At 41.8% G+C, this 16,869-nt stretch overlaps 1 protein-coding gene across 5 annotated transcripts in view; it reads left to right on the forward strand.

The window, feature by feature from the left end:
* The window catches only part of lrch2 (leucine-rich repeats and calponin homology (CH) domain containing 2), a 77,461-nt gene that overhangs the window by 43,534 nt on the left and 17,058 nt on the right, over nucleotides 1-16,869 (forward strand). For 2 of the 5 annotated variants that reach the window (XM_048231174.1, XM_048231138.1), the window contains exons 10-15: nucleotides 6,031-6,098; nucleotides 9,758-9,862; nucleotides 12,492-12,560; nucleotides 13,990-14,049; nucleotides 14,457-14,505; nucleotides 16,701-16,739. In XM_048231174.1, coding sequence (XP_048087131.1) covers nucleotides 6,031-6,098; nucleotides 9,758-9,862; nucleotides 12,492-12,560; nucleotides 13,990-14,049; nucleotides 14,457-14,505; nucleotides 16,701-16,739 — 390 coding nt within the window. The remainder of the gene's footprint in view (nucleotides 1-6,030; nucleotides 6,099-9,757; nucleotides 9,863-12,491; nucleotides 12,561-13,989; nucleotides 14,050-14,456; nucleotides 14,506-16,700; nucleotides 16,740-16,869) is intronic. The other 3 variants (XM_048231147.1, XM_048231156.1, XM_048231165.1) reach the window with 3 other exon arrangements.

The raw sequence follows: 16,869 nt of genomic DNA on the forward strand, positions 1-16,869 counted from the left end.
TCATCCAAACATCTTGAATCTTGCCCCCCCCCTGTGCCCTGATTCAGTGCTGCCAAAACTCTGCTTACCCTCTCTGTCTCCGGTCTTGCGCTGTGCTGTGTGAGAGGGGGAGTGGCTACAGTAGAGCAGAGAAAGTCAATGTGTGCTTCTTTTACCGATATATTTATCTATATCTTTTACATTTCTTATCCAAACAATGTCAGACTTGGCACTGTACTTGCTTGTGCCCGTAGCAAGACACCTGCCACGTTTGAAATCAATCGGACAAACGGTTGGAGAGATATGCGAATAACAGACACACAAACAGACAGACAAACAGACAGACAGACGTTCATGTCATAGACAGATGAGCAGGGCTGCAGCCAGCGCTGGAGAGAGTGTGTGAGTGCACTGCAAGAGAAAAAACAGCAAACTGGAGAGCACTGATTTTATCCACCCTCCACTTAGGCCATCCAATTAGCACACCTGTAGGCCAAAACAGGGAGAAGACAAGAGCAAGCCACATACAATGCACTGGCCAGCAAGGGAGAAAAAGGCAGACCCAGCACAGTAGAGCTGGGCCGTCACAATATAGCAGATGTTTTCTGTCTTGTAGACTGCATATATACATGTTCAACTGCATATGAGCTCTCGAGATGACGAACCCATGACCTTGGTGTTGTTACTACTATCTGGCTCCACATTTACATTTATTCATTTAGCAGACACTGTTGTCTAAAGTGACTTACATATGTCAACTATATTACAAGGGATTACAGTGTTTACCACAGAATTGAATTCCATTTGTGGTGGTAGGTTTGCAGACTTAACTTGAATACAACAGTTTTTACCAAATTAGCACAGCGTGGTTATGATGCTAACCAGATTTAAGCACAATTTAGTACAACCTGGAAAATCATTGTGTGGTGGTCAATGTTGATATTGTGGTGGGCCGCCACAAATAGGTCGATGTATGGAAAAGACTGGATTACATTGTTCCGAGAGCAACTTGGGGTTAAGGCCTAGTCCACACGTACCAAACCGATCTTTTTTTCCTCCGTCTTCCCTGGTACCGTATCAAGAATATTTGCGTCCAAATGGATCCATCTCAACACGACTCAACACGTTACTTCATACCCCAGGCCTATGGGTGGCACTGTGTCTTTACAGAAATTCACCAAAACTTGCAAAACTTGTGCTTTAAAAACAGACAGAATAGGCTACGGCGAAATGGCTAGTGCAAGGAAACCAGAATTGTTTGTGTGGACTGATGGTCAACTGTCAACTGTAGTCAACTGTAAAACTAATAAACTTTATTTTACGGTTTGTGAAGGGTGCAGTCCCGTCCCACAACCACACTTTTATTTGGCTAACGAGGTAGGCCTACTAATCACCTTTACTTTCTTTGGTTGTAGGATAGTCCGTGATTCACATTAGTTTTTGGCTATCACCGCAATTAGGTTACTAAACGCCATGCTTACCCAAGTTCTAGGCTATTCTGTCGCCACATTTATAATATTGCTATAAAACCTTTCGTTAGTAACAGTCAATACTTTTGCCTTCATCAAATCGTGCATTAAGTATTCAGTGTGCTACCATCGGCTTAACGTGAGTTCTAAAGCGCCTTTGTATGCTTATATCTGATTTTCACTCGACTGTGAATGCATGTATATATATTGTTGTAAGACATGTAAAATAAATGAATGACACTGGCACTACGCGACAAATTAATGTAGCCTAAACTTACACCACGACTTTCCTAATAACTTCAGTTCTCGGCCACTGACAGTAGCTAGAATGCATAAAAAAACCGGGAAAAACAGTGTTTAGTCCACCAAGTCATAAGCTATCGGTAGCTTTGCGCAGCATCAGTTGTGATATTTATCTTAACAGAGTGTAATCGTAGGTAATGTCATGTATGAAAACTAGTATTGTTAGGCAATACTATAAGTGCAAGTCCAGGGCAGCTGAGGTGTGGCGATGACATCATCGATACGCTAGCAGGATGTCGCGGTTTCGGCTGTCTAAACGAACTCAAACGGGCTACGGTTTCAGATTTCTCCACTCTGGGACCAGGTTTCAGAAAAGTGCGGTTTCGGGCAGTGCGTTTACAGGATTCGTTTGGACGCTCGGCCAAGACGAAGCAAAACCTCTGCGTTTAACCTAAAAAGCGTCTCCGTGTGGACAGGCCCTAAGTGCCTTGCTCAAGGGCACACTTTCAGGCTACTGCACACTAGCCTTAACCACTACACTACCACAGCCCCACCCGCTAGGAATACAAATACAGTGCACATTCACATACAGTACGTATGTGTGTGGTCATTTTTATGCTGGGAATATCCCAACTGACATCACATTCATTGGAACTTTCAGCAGCATTCTGATGATATATGGGGCAACAACCAACCAGAGCCATATAAAGGTAGAGTTGCGACAATGGGTGTTCAAAATTTGTTAAGGTCACGTGGTTCATGTAAACTTCAAAAAGTTCCCGGAAGTGATTGACAATGGATTAGAATGCATTAAATAAGCTACTGTTCAATGAGAGACAGAGCCACAATTTTGGGTAATTGATAGACAATAACTGCATTGATATACAATATTTATAACACAGTGTAATTATTGTGTAAACTGTGTAGTTATCCTACCATTACAACAATATTAAATTAAATTCCAGAGCTTGCTAAATGTTGGAAGGTGACCTTTTTTCCCTTTTACGTATGTGTCACTTAATATTAATTTCTGTACAAAACCAAGACGGGAGATTCTTTAGAAAAAGCGCCCACGTGCATTCACGGGCGTAGCACCCACCCCATAAGTGTAACCTAGGCCTATCTAAATTATTGTTATAAAAAAATAACCTAGTACGTGACTCAAGAGCTGTAAACAGTGTTTTTGAGACTGCGTGTAGCCTACAAAAGCGCATGGAGATTTTCATTTTGCAACGAGAAACTGTAACACAGCTAGTCTAAGTCTAACATTAACTTGTTTGAGTTTTCTCCCCAACGTTTTCTCTGGTAGTTCTTCACTGATCTGAGATAATTAGCGAACTACCTTAAGTAGCTAGCGTCTCGGGAGAATAAAAAAAAAGTTTAAAAGTTTTCTAACATCTCTCCAGTGTAATGGTGGGCATGTTAAGTTAACCGTAGCATTACCTACACAGTAACCCCATGGTAATGCGATACGAGTGATCATAATAACATAAAACGTGATATAGTCCTTGATAAATAACCAGGCTGAACTCATAAACAACAGGATTTTGTCACCGTTTGTCATTCACCGTGCTGTGAATACAGCATTAAGATGCTAGGCTAGGCTAAAGAGCTTGAGATTCAGAGAATTGATGCAATTTGATCAGTGATCATGCATCATATCAGCGCAAGCTTGGTTTGAAACTGGTTTCTGGGGGTGGGGTTTACACGATCCTTCACTGGGCTAGTGCCTGCTGTGTTAATATGACCGTGCTGATGCTGCTGCAGCTCCCTCAAATCTATATAGGTTCTCATGCATATTAGGCTAGCTTGCCAATGTAAATGAATGCAACATAAAAAAAAGAAATCAGTAGGCTACTGCTCCTAACTGAAGAAACGTTTACGTTACTGTCAGGAAATTATTATTATCATTGTATAACAATTTGTGTAAGCAGAAATATTGTTGTGCTAAGTTCTAAGAACAGAGAGTACAAGTTAAGTGTGCACCCAGACAGACAGGAACTGCACCCTGTCTGTGTGTGGTGAGATAAGAGTATGTCACAATGAAGTCACTATGTCTTGCTTCCTATTTTCTGTGTGCATCTGTACAATAAAAGACACAGCTTTTGGGCTGCAGAGTCAGAGACTGATGGTGTGAGGAATTCTTCCTTACATTAGCAGGCTCTCCTCTTGGTACCAGAGTTTGTGGGCAAAGCCATACAACGTGTTGTGGTTCTTGTATCTATACATGGATTTCTATGGAACGTCACGAAAACATTCGTGCGCAACCAAGAGGCAGAAAGCACCATATACAGCATAGAGCAATGCAAAAGAGCAAAATAATAAAATTTGTTTTTGTGCTGAAAACTGCACCAATTCGAAATCACGATGGTTAGAGAATGTTAAATATGTTCAATATCCCTAATAGAATGCATGTCTTCGCCAAAAATGACAAAATACGATGTTATATTAATAATCCAAATGAACGTCAAACTTTGAAATATAGTCTGAAATGAGATGTTATTATCATTGAGACAACAGGGGTATACAAAAAAATCCGATTGTAGCTTACAGCAGCCGACTATTTAGGTTAAGTTTATAACGTTGTGGACGGCCACCAAGCGACTTCTGCCTCAAGGCTGCGCGCGCATCTAGTTTTGTTGGTAAACGGGAAACCCGTGTATATGTTGGGGTTAAATTCCCTGACAGTTACCAACAATGTTAACAACAAACTCAGCTTCACTGCTGCAAACAAAGTTGGCTATATGCTTCGCCATATAACGAACCAGCTAGCCTTGTGAAAACAAAATCTTTACCTTTTGTTTAGTCCACTGAAAGTTATCCACATATCAAACGATTATATACACAGTTATGGAGGAATTGTTTTGGGGAAGCAGTTGCACTATATCCCACCTTTGCTGCCTTTAAGCCATTTAAATCCATAGCCTAGATGAGCATTGCGCATACGTTACAACTTGACGTGATGGTGAAGCTAAATGCCCAAGAAACGTCACGTCATAAAAGTTGTAGGCCTACTAAACGCAAACACTTAATGACAGCAGAGCCCGTCTGATGACAGCTTGTTGTGGTGGTGTAGTGCTGCCTAATTGAAATGGGATAGGCAAGGGTTATTTTATTTGATGAGGAGCTGATAAAGACTGAGCAGCAGAAAAGTCATAGTCAATACATAAATCATTTAATATTATAATTAGGCTATTGATAGCCTACTATTACTTTACTATTACTGTTATTATTATTATTATTCGGATGAGGCAAAGGAATGTAAATCTGAGTCTGAAATGTTGGCTACAAACAGTCTATGGTCTATACTGCTTTATACAACAATTGGGTTCTATCGAACTATTTATTTGTTTCTGATTGGCCGAGAGACGTTCCATGAGTTGGAATATCCCTGGACATTTCAACTCAGACTCAGCACAGCTAATAATAAATCACTCCGCGATACAATGCGAAGATTTGACACCCAGCTCTCCACTATTTCAAGCAATGGGTTACTCCTTAGCAAACCATAACGAAACAGTGCTTCAACACATCTGTGGATTAAGCCACACAGTCAACTCAATGCAAGTAAGATAAACGAGGATGCTAATTGTTCTCAGCATTGCCAGCATTGTGTATAATATGATTGTCACTTGGAGGAGACTTGTAAATAACTAACATTGGCATAATTAGCTTACCGCTGCTAACGTGCTAGCATTGTCACGTCAGGCTGTGCACAGTAGTGTAACATTTATTCACTATACATTAATAAAGTTGACTGGTTCTGCAATGTAGACTATGTTTCCGTTTTTTTGCAGTACCATGTCCCTTACATGACATGGACCAGTGTCCTTGTAACATGCATGCAGCAAACCTAGATATGAATGTGATTTCAACATTTCTTTCAAGAAGACATGTAAACCACAAAGACCCATAACGAGGGGAACAACACCCGTGGGAATATCCATGACCAACCCCACTCTCACTCGTGCTATATTGCTTAAGTAACTGCACTGCTGCTATTATTAATTGTTAACTTCCGGGAACTATTTGAGGATTCCATTAGCTGCCATTGTCATTGCCATTGAAAAAAATGGAACATTAGCCTCAATGGAGTTGTCGCAACTCTACCTTTATATGGCTCTGCACAGAACCAGCTCACAGTGTTCTGATTGGATGGTCGTGATAATTTGCCTTTTGATGATTAAAGTTCTCTAGAAAAAAAATACTGTCCAATATCAATGGGAACGTGCCAAAGCAGTATTACTCAGGACCATTGTCCAGCAACATTGCTCAACAAGCTTTGTGTATCATCAGTTTGAGGGGTCATATACTGTAATAATGTATCTTTACTTTGCAGGAACTTGAAAAGGTTCTCAACAAATCACACCAAAGCAAAGACAAGGAGAACGGGAAAGAGGAGTCAGGGTAAGTGAGCAGTGAGATTTCACAACTGTACTGGTACTGACAGTTCTGAGAAAAGCCAATTTGTAAACTTTGGCATCACGGCACTCATCAGACGTCGCCAGTGGGTGTTGGCCTTACGAGTAACAACCACTGAATGCCCTGGGGGCTCACATTATTATTGTTTGTTCTTTAGACTTGTTTGGCGGAGGGCAGTGAGACATGGAATGTAATTACCATCAGAGCTCTTTCTTGACATTTTATCACAGATTGACACATGTTGGTGGCAAGCAATGCAAAAAGTTGGGCAGGTCTAAACCCATAGCAAGGACATAGGTGTGGCACAGATTATTGTGAATTCTGAGGAAATGCCTCTATCTCTTGGAGGCTAAGTACTTTGTATTGAAGGTCTTGGGCAAGAACATACATGAACAGACTGTGCTTGTGAATGAGATCATACTTTCTCATTCTTATGAGACAGCTGTTTACATCTGCGTGCTGATGCACACCACCAACACCACAAATCTAAAAGCACAATCTGATGTTGTTGGATGTGATTCAATTGCACATTGATGTAATTACCAGATTCCAAGAAATAAAAAAAAAGAAAAGGACAAAATAGCCCAAATCAGAGTTAATGTTTCGGGAGGCTCTGGAGAAGCGTGAGACTGTCTTTTAGTGAAGTTGATTTTCAATATGTTCTTACATTGAAGAGTTGCATCAGCACCCTTGAGAAACTAACAGTGCCCCTCTTATCTACAAGTTAAGAGTATAGAAAAACCTTGACTATAGCAACCAATCAACGTTTAGAAACTCAACCATGATAAACAATTATGGTAACACTTTACTTGAAGAGTGACATGACACTGTCATAACCCTAACCCTAACTTGTCATGACAAAACCTGAATGACACTTAAAGGAGCAACCCGAAACTAAAAAACAGACCAGGCCTCTATTTGAGACCGACATTTAACCCAAACCTGTAGCCACACCAGGCGTTTAAAAGAGACAGGCGTCTATTTGGGACTCGGCTATTATTTGAAGTTTTACGGTATGCTGCCTACCAGAGACTGTTTTTAAGTCACATCGTGGCAAATTTCATATGATGATGCATCATTCCACAAAATGGTTTGTCTTCTCTATCATATAGTTATTCAATAGGCTTAACAATAAACATATAGCCTTAACTCAAACTTGCTGTTAAGCTTATCATTTTGATCTGTGAAAAATGTCACATGCAGCCATGCCTAAATTCTGCTCACTGCACATCTATTAAAGGCTAATTTATTATAATTCATATAATTATTAATAATAATAATAATAAGCAATGAATTAATATAATATCCAATGTTCATTATTGAATGCTTAGCTGGAATGATGCTTTTTCATATCATCCTGTTTTTAAAGCATGCCTACATACACGTTATGGGTTTTCTACATGAATAGCATGTTTGAACGGGCACGGCAAGTATAAACTGCTCACAATGTAGTTTATGGCAATGTGGTTATCACAGAACAAAGACCTATTCTTTCTATTTTATACAATCTTTTATTTCTTGACTGTATATGAAGAGCCTCTCATTAGGTGTCTAGTTAGGCCTATTCAAATACATAATGCCCCACGTTGATTACAACCTTGTTAACATTTTTACATGTTAAACATTTTATTAAAAATTACTGTCTGCCGATATATCGGTTATCAGTTTTTCAATAGCCTAACTCAAATATTGAAATGGGTAGGTTATCAGTCTTCAAAATACCATATTAGTCAGGCTCTATAGGAGATGGAGACAAATTGACATACACACACCAAATGCACACACACACACATCCACACAATTAGACACACACACACACACACAGAGGCACGCATATACAAGCATACGCAAAAGTTGCAAGAGTAGGGGGTGGAGTAGGAGATGAAGACAGATTGTCAAGCGGGAGAGGATGAGCAGGACTGAGCGGCGGTCATATTGTGTACCGCTATGCGGTACATCTAGTTGTGTTAGCTCTGCAATATTTCCCCACTCCAGGGAGAAAGTTATTCCCCAGCCGCCCCACCTCCTTCCCCTTCTCATCTTGTGTGTGTGTGTGTGTGTCACGGTTGCTAGGGGAGATCTGGACCCAAACGCAGGGCAAAGTACGGCAAGGCAAGGTAATCTTAGGCTACGTTTATACGGTGACGATGAAAAGAGAAGACGCAGAAGTGGCATCTCGTCTTCATTTTTTTATTTGCGTTTAGACGAGCATTCTCAGGGGGAAATCTTTGTTTATATGAAGACGCAAGAGTATGTGATATTCGATTGGATATGCATTCCAGACCGCTGGGTGCTGGTGTGATAGAACCCCGGTACGTCACGCGCAGACATTCTAATTTGACAGTTTAGCCAGAGAGGTAATCAAGGATCTTTGGTTTAGCCGTTTAGACGGAGACGCAACCCGGGTCGTCTTCAAAACTCTACACTCTGGAAGGAGTCTTCAGATTTTTGCGTTTTCAAGCCCCGATGGTGGGGTTTGCCGTGTAAACGAAAGGCATTTATGATAAAATATTTTGTCGTCTTCCTTCGCAATCGTTCTCGTATAAACGGCCCCTTAGAATTACAAGAATCTTTATTCCCAACTGAACAAACCGCATGTATACCTCTACACAAAACAACTAATGGCCGACACAGACTGAGGGGTTTAAATACACAGGAGTAACAGGGCACAGGTGGACAAGGAACAAGGTAAAACAAGAGGCAGGTGGAAACAATAATTAAACTAACAGACTAACGAGATCAGGTGAGGGGCAGAGACAGGGAACAAAGACACATGGCAAAACAAACAAAGGAACACATGGAACAGGACACAGGAAGTAAACAAGAGGAGCAGACATGAAGGAAAACACTAAACAGGGAAAACAAAACACGACAGGACCCTTACAGTGTGTGAGACCTCAGCACAGACGCCTGCAAAGTAGGCCTATGTAGGGTAGCCTTCCCACTCCCTATACATTGATATATGATTGACTTGATGCATAATAGAAAACTGATTAGCGCAAATGAAAGTGAAAAACATTGCTGTGACCCTGAGGGCATACACGTTGTTTTACATAGTGGGTTTCATTTAGGAAGCAATTCACAGCATATTGTCTCACCACCTTTTTCGCCATTGTTATCGTTTCGTAAGGCTGGGAGTGTCAGAATGTGCTTTTGTCCATGTATGAACGGAGAAGTCCTAATATGGTGTGAAGGGGAGGAGATGAAAACACACACACACACACACACACACACACACACAAGCACACACACACACACACACACACATTCACACACACACACACACACACACACACACACACACATGAGCACATACACACACATGAGCACACACACACACACACACACACACACACAAGCACACACACACACACACACACACACACACACACACACACACACACATGAGCACACACACACACATGAGCACACACACACACACACACACACACACACACACATTCTTGCTGTTGTATTTAAAGTGTGTATGGCCTGAGGTTCTGTGTCCTGCTACAGGGGCCTACCTCACATGCTCACCTTTTCTTCCCTGTACTGGGCCCCTGACTGAGTGCATCTGTGCCAGTTTAGCAGCTGAACACATTTTATTTGAACTAATAAATGTGTCATTGCATCTGTCTGTGTAGCTCAGAGAAAGAGCAGCTTGCTGAGGAAGAGGAGGATGAACTGAAGGAGGTGCTGGATCTGAGGAAGATTGCAGTCCAGCTGCTACAGCAAGAGCAGCAGAACAGGTATGATCTGAAACATTCTGAAACATGTACACATTGTACTTGACCCTCTTTTGTTCTGTTTCCTGTATTGGTATTCCTAATTCCTGCCTGTGGGGTTTGGGGTTGTTTATATGACTTTCCATATTAAACCACAGATGTGCTTGGCTTTGAAAAGGTTCATCCTTGATCTTATTAAATATGTCATCATCTGCATGACTCTTGATTTGCTTTCAGTCAATGTTGCTTTCTCCAGAAAAGTGTACAATGGCCAACAGGTGCAAACATACTGCATATTAAGAAAACACATGCAAGTTGACAAAACACACACAATTTAAAAAAAAACATCTTCATCGATTTGACAACACATTTAGAAAACATGCTGCAAATTCAGACTACCCATTATAGAAACGCAATGTATATTCACACAACTAGACGGAAGTATTTCCGGAGGATACTTCAAAGTGATTGACACATCTGGACATGAGCAAATGAGCTAAAACGTAAGTGAATGCCACCGTTAGTAACACCTTTACTTAAGAAAACATCTCTCAACCCTGCTCAAGTTGAGAACTACCGTCCTGTCTCACTACTACCTTTCCTATCCAAAGGTATCGAACGAGCAGTTTCCAAACAGGTCTCTGAATTCCTTTCACAGAACAACCTTCTGGATCCAAATCAATCTGGGTTCAAAAGCGGCCACTCTACCAAAACGGCTCTGCTGTCTGTAACAGAAGTCTTAAAGGATTTAAGACTTATTCTGCTTGACTTATCGGCTGCCTTTGACACAGTTAATCACCACATCCTTCTCTCTATACTCTCAACATGGGAATCTCCAGCTCTGCTCTCTCCTGGTTTGAATCCTACTGTACCTCACAGGACTCTCGTTTAACGTATCATGGCTGTCCGTACCTCACTATCTCACCACAGGGGTCCCCCAGGGCTCAGTGCTGGGCCCCCTTCTCTTTGCTATCTACACCACCTCTTTGGGACAGATTATCCATTCGCATGACTTCTCATACCACTGCTATGCAGACAACACACAGCTCTATCTGTCCTTTCCACCTGATGACTCCTTGGTCTCGGCACGGATCTCAGATTGCCTCTCGGACATATCTACATAAATGAAGGCAAACCACCTCCAGCTAAACCTCTCAAAAACTGAACTGCTGGTTCTCCCAGCTAAACCTACCATACATCATGACATCAACATCAAAATTGACTCCCTGTCTGTTGCACCTACCAGGGCTGCAAGACATTTAGGAGTCGTTCTCGACAACCAACTAACCTTCTCCGATCATGTTGCCTCGGTCGCCCGGTCGTGCCGTTTCACACTCTACAACATAAGGAAAATCAATTACTTGACTCAAGATGCTACCCAACTGCTAGTACAGGCAATAGTCATCATACGACTTGACTACTGTAACACCCTCCTGACAGGTCTCCCAGTCTGCACAGTGAAACCCATTCAGATGATCCACAATGTGGCGGTGCGCCTACAACCAAACCAAAAGGGCACATGTTACCCCGCTGCTCATCCAGCTACACTGGCTACCTATGGCCGCCCGCATCAAATTCAAGTCTCTACAAAGTAGTGTCCGTTTCTGCTCCCACCAACTTGAATGCCCTCATACAGGCATATGCTACCTCCCGACTGTTCCCGACTGCGCTCCACACAGACCGCTACCTTTTTAAGTTGTCCTAGAATTGTTGAGAGAATTGCTTTAAAAAGCTTAAACTGTTTATCATGTTGTTAGCCGCTTTGGCTAAACATATGTCAGCCAAATGTAATGTAATGTAACAAAGAAACTAGCATGTAGCGTGCAAAAGTGTAATCTGTGTAGGTCATGAAATAAATTAAAACAACCTTCCAGAATACTTGCTGTGGACATATTTGGCCTGAAGTGTGCATGTAACATACCCATCTAATTAATTTGCGCTAAGCCGTCTTCAGATGTGTTCATCACATTTACTGTAAGTATCCTCTGGAAACACTTTTGTTGTGTTGTGTGAATATGCATCACGTTTCTATAATGGGTAGTGTTGTCTGAATTTGCTGTGCATTTTCTAAATGCTGTGCATGTGTTGTCAAATCAATGAAAATGTTTTCTTAATATGCTTGTGTTTTATCGATTTGCATGTTTTTTTCTTAATATGCATTCTGTTGCACCAGCCACCGTAAAACTGAGTCTGCGCATTGACTCTTCCTGGAAACACTCAATGATCTCAGGGGGCCAGATACAAAGATAAGCAGCAAGCAATTAGATAATGCCTAACAGATTTGCCATTGCTACACATATTCAACACCATTGATTGAAGCCAGATAGCCCAGTGGTGCTTCTTATAGGCTGATGTTGATGGTGTTGATGGTTGATGGTGAAAGTTTATGGGTGTGGGTGTGGGAAAGTCTATGGATGAAGCCACACGTTGTGACAAAGTGTTGCCTCCAAAAAATATGACCCCAAGAGAGCTCTGAGACCTCTCCTTTATTTCTCCTCTGACTTTCTCTCTTTCCTCTTTTCAACTAACAATTATCACTCTTTTCCCCCCTCCTTTTCCTCTTCTTTTTCCATCCTCCTGCATCACTTCCTGCCTACTCCTATTCCTTGGACCTGATTGGTGTGCGTATGACATGTGACCCACTTCACCCCAGACGTCGGTCCTTAATTTGTAGAGCTGAGAGCCTTATCCACCGCAGGAGGGCTGCAGGCCGTGCTCACAGGTAGAGACAGAGAGAAAGAGAATGAGAAAGAGAGATGGAAAGAATGAGAGAGAGAATGCAGCAATCGGAGAGAATGAGCAAGCAAGTGAGCGAGAGAGTGAATGGGATGGGATGAGACTGATAGAAAAATAGTGGCAGAATGAGAGACAGTAAAAATGAAAGGTAGAGGGAGTGCATAAGTCTGAGAGCATGAGAGAAAGAAAATGAATGAGAGTGAAATGGAGAAAATGTCAAGAAAGAGAATGCTGAAATCGGATAGAATGAGACTGAGTATGAGTTTATAATACAAGAATGTGTGTATTTGAGAGAGAGAGATAGATAGATAGATAGATAGATAGATAGATAGATACTTTATTGATCCCCAAGGGGAAATTCAAGGCCTCAGTAGCATACAGACATCACACACAACATTCATAGAAAAAGTAATAAGTATATCATATAAAAAACACAACTAAGCAATAAGGACAGTAGAGATTAAGAATACCGGTATACTAAAATACAAATTATACTAAATAACACTAAATCTAAATCAAGTCTAAAACAGTATCCACATAGTGTGCCTTGGGGTGATTAAGCATGAGGCGCTTGCAATGACTGAGGCAGGGACTGAGCCTGTGATTCTCTGTGCATAGTAAGGTAAGGTGCTCTGTGAGATGCGGTTTAATTTGTATTTTTTGTATGCCACGCCAAGCTGTATGTGTGTGGTAGGGTGGATTCAGATTACATGCATCAGATTTGTCTCCAGCATATTCTACAGTCTCAACATTCCCTCCCTTCCATCTCATGGCGCTTCACACAATCAATAGCCATTAGCCAAGCAAGCACAACACAGGCAGGCAGCCATTTGCACCAGTGCTTACCCTGCTTTTAAAACATGAAACAATTGGATTTACATTGAGGCATTAGCCCAGAACTTTCTGGTGGTCACAGTTGTGCTGAGATGGAAGTAAGTTAAACGCCCAGGTTTAAAAGGGGCCATGAGAAATGAGCGTTATAAGTGAAGCGAAATGTTTTGTTATAAGACCCCATCTGGAGGATTAGACTAATGGGGTTGAGCATCTTTTTGTTTTTGTGTGTGTGTGCTTGTGTAATTTATCTGGAGGACTTCCCCCACCAATTTCCAAGGAACTATACATATGATCTCACTCGTATGATATGCTTTCTTTCTTGGATGTGAAAAGCTTTTGCCTGTGTGTGCCAGCGTTTGTGTGTCCCTGTGTGTGTGTGTGTGTGTGTGTGTGTGTGTGTGTGTGTGTGTGTGTGCGCGCGTGTGCGTGTATGTAAATAAGTCTATAAAGGAGAATTTATGGGAGCATTTGTTGTCATTATTTTATTATTATTTTTAATACTTACATTACTGTGGTGGGAACTGTGGAATTGTTTTGACTTTTCACATTTTAAATTGATTTATTGACATGCTTTTTTCCAGATTTCTTAGTCATTCTGGAGGAAGCAGCAAACAGAGGTCACCTTCTCAAGCCGTCCGGAGGTATGACAAAAGTGCACACGCACTCACACACACACACACACACACACACACACATACACATCATTACTTTATATAACATGCATCATAGTAGATTAGCAGTATGAGGACAATCATGTGGTTTCTCTTTAAACTACGAGAGTGCTATTCAGTTGACCCCTTCCATTATGACAACAGTAGGAAGGGAAGCTGCAGCACAACTGGCTACATGGCCCGTAACACAATCGGGCCCAAGTTCCCACGGGGACCCGAGTTTGAGTCTGACCTGAGTCATTTCCTGATCTCGCCCCGTCTCTCTCTCCCACTCACTTCCTGTCACTCTCATGACTGTCCTATGTAAAAAAAGCCTTCCCTCCACTGACTCAAACTGGAGCTGTTGCCCTAACAGAGTATCTTTGTCTGTTCCTTAGTGCGTCATTGGATGAGGGAAGCAGCTCTGCCTCACCTTTGAGTGGACAGGTACAGTCTTCACACACACACACACACAAACACACACACACACACACACACACACACACACAAACACACACTGTTACGCGGTCATCAAACAAACAGTTGAACAATACAACTATCACTATTGCTATGTGTGCGTACTTTCGTGAGAGTGCTGTTACTCTACTGGTGTATGCATAGGCTATGGTCGAGGCCACTGAAGGTTACCAACTTACCTCCAGTCCGGACCAGCGTATTTACAGACTGGCTGATCATTGTCTCTTAGACCCCATGTGTGAACAGCACAGTCGGTTGATTTCGGTTCAAAAGGATGGTTTTAACAAAAAGGGTCCACAAACGAAAGGCACCCCTGCAGTTAACTGACCCTTAAGATTACCTAACACACACACACACACACACACATACACACACACTGTGTGTTGCGCGGGCCAGATTTTGAGACTTCCAGGTAAAATCGCGGGTCGCGGTTGGGTCGGGTCAAATTTGATAGATAGGCTAGCAACGTTCTGGGTTAACATATTCATGTGCGTGTGCGGTAGGCTAAAGTGAAATTCCCCCCTTCTGTTCCTCTCTCCTTCTCCGTCTCTGTCTCACATGCACACCAGAGTTGATTGGGTAAGAAAATACCCCATTGGAGGGGACAAAGCATATCCATATAATAAAAAATAAATAAACAGTTGTTTGAACTAATTATCCAGACGATAGCTTTAATTAGCATATATTTCATAAAACACCTATGTACCCGAACAGATAACATTTAGATCCTAACCACGATTATCTGGCAACGTCTCTGCTGCTGTTGCGTGAGTTATTTCCACGCATGTTGCCACACTCCATAGACGTTAACACTGGCCTGTAGGCCAATTGTGTTTAGTTTATAGTCTGTAGATATTGTGCTGCCAAAATCCTCCCGGTCAAATTTACAGCAGAGAGCTGAGGTAAGAAATGTTAACGCATGTGTTTGAGTGCGCACGTGCCTGTGTGTGTGTGTGTGTGTGAGAGGGAGGGAGGGAGAAAGAGAGAGAGAGGATGGTGGCTACTTTGTTTTGAAGTCCATACTTTTCCCGTTTCCAGTTTAACATAGCCATAACGTTTTAGACAAGACTACATTGACTGCACTGCATTTATTTATTTATAGCCTACATGTATGTCTTGTGAAGTAATGTAGGCTAACATTCATTTTGGCTACATGATATGCAACCACGTATCGTTAAAATTAGGAATTTGCGGGTCGGGTCGGGTTTGATGTTAAACATACTGTATATATACTGTCGGGTTGGGCGGGGCGGATTGGATCTCCAAAATGGAGAGATGCAGAGGAACTGGGAATGAGCATATGCACGTGTGTTTCAGAGCAGCACCGTTACCCACCGCAACCTGTGACCCTAACCGCCCTGGCCTGAGCTGAGCTGACTGAACCCACCTCCAAAACACACACACACACAAACACACACACACACTCACACACACACACACACACACACACACACACACACACACACACACACACACACACACACACACACATGCATACATCAGGGCTTAAAGCAATAATGTCTGTGCCTGAAGTGCCTAAACACTTTAAGCCCTGATACATGATTGTACATGTAGTACGTGATGACATATATCCACAACCACATTTCCACCGAACTGAACGTATGTTATCAATTGTTCTGCTTGTAATGAGATTTACTAATTTAGTTATTGCTCTGGCATAACCCTTTTTAGTGTGATGTAATAGGCCATCCAGTGCCTTACAAGTGTGACTCACTTCAAAGTGCATATTCTATATGGGTGTCAGCTACAGTAACTCCAAGCAGACTATTCGTTGTAATGGTATTGGTCATAGGATTATTCACTTCCTCTCTTAACTTCAAGAATATTCAGAAATACCTCCTTGTAATGTTTATCATCCTTGTCTACCAACATAATAACCAGTCATACATATTAACAATAATAGGTTTCCTCCAAAAATTACTCGTTGCCATTGAAGTTGAGTGTAATTATCCTCTTTGGATTGGATTTTGTTTTTTGTTTGTCAGTTCCATCTCTCCACCCCCTCTCATATATGTTTTTTTCTTCTTGGTCCCTCACTTCCATTCACATTCTCTCTCCTTCTCTCTGTCTGTTTCTCTACCTCACCTCTCTCTCTCTCTCTCCCCCTCTCTCTTTTACTCTTGGACTTTCCTGCCATGGGAAAGGATGCTGATTTCACCGATGAGGACACAGCATTTTCTGAGGTCATCCATCTGTTTTTTTCTATCTCATTTTCATACCATCACATTGCCTTTATCCATTCCACTCTTCCATACTGTTATTGAATGGCCTGTTAGTTGAAAATGAGCCCGTATCATGTATCTGTATGTAGAT

Source organism: Alosa alosa, chromosome 2 (assembly GCF_017589495.1).
Source record: "Alosa alosa isolate M-15738 ecotype Scorff River chromosome 2, AALO_Geno_1.1, whole genome shotgun sequence".
Lineage (NCBI taxonomy): Eukaryota > Metazoa > Chordata > Actinopteri > Clupeiformes > Clupeidae > Alosa > Alosa alosa.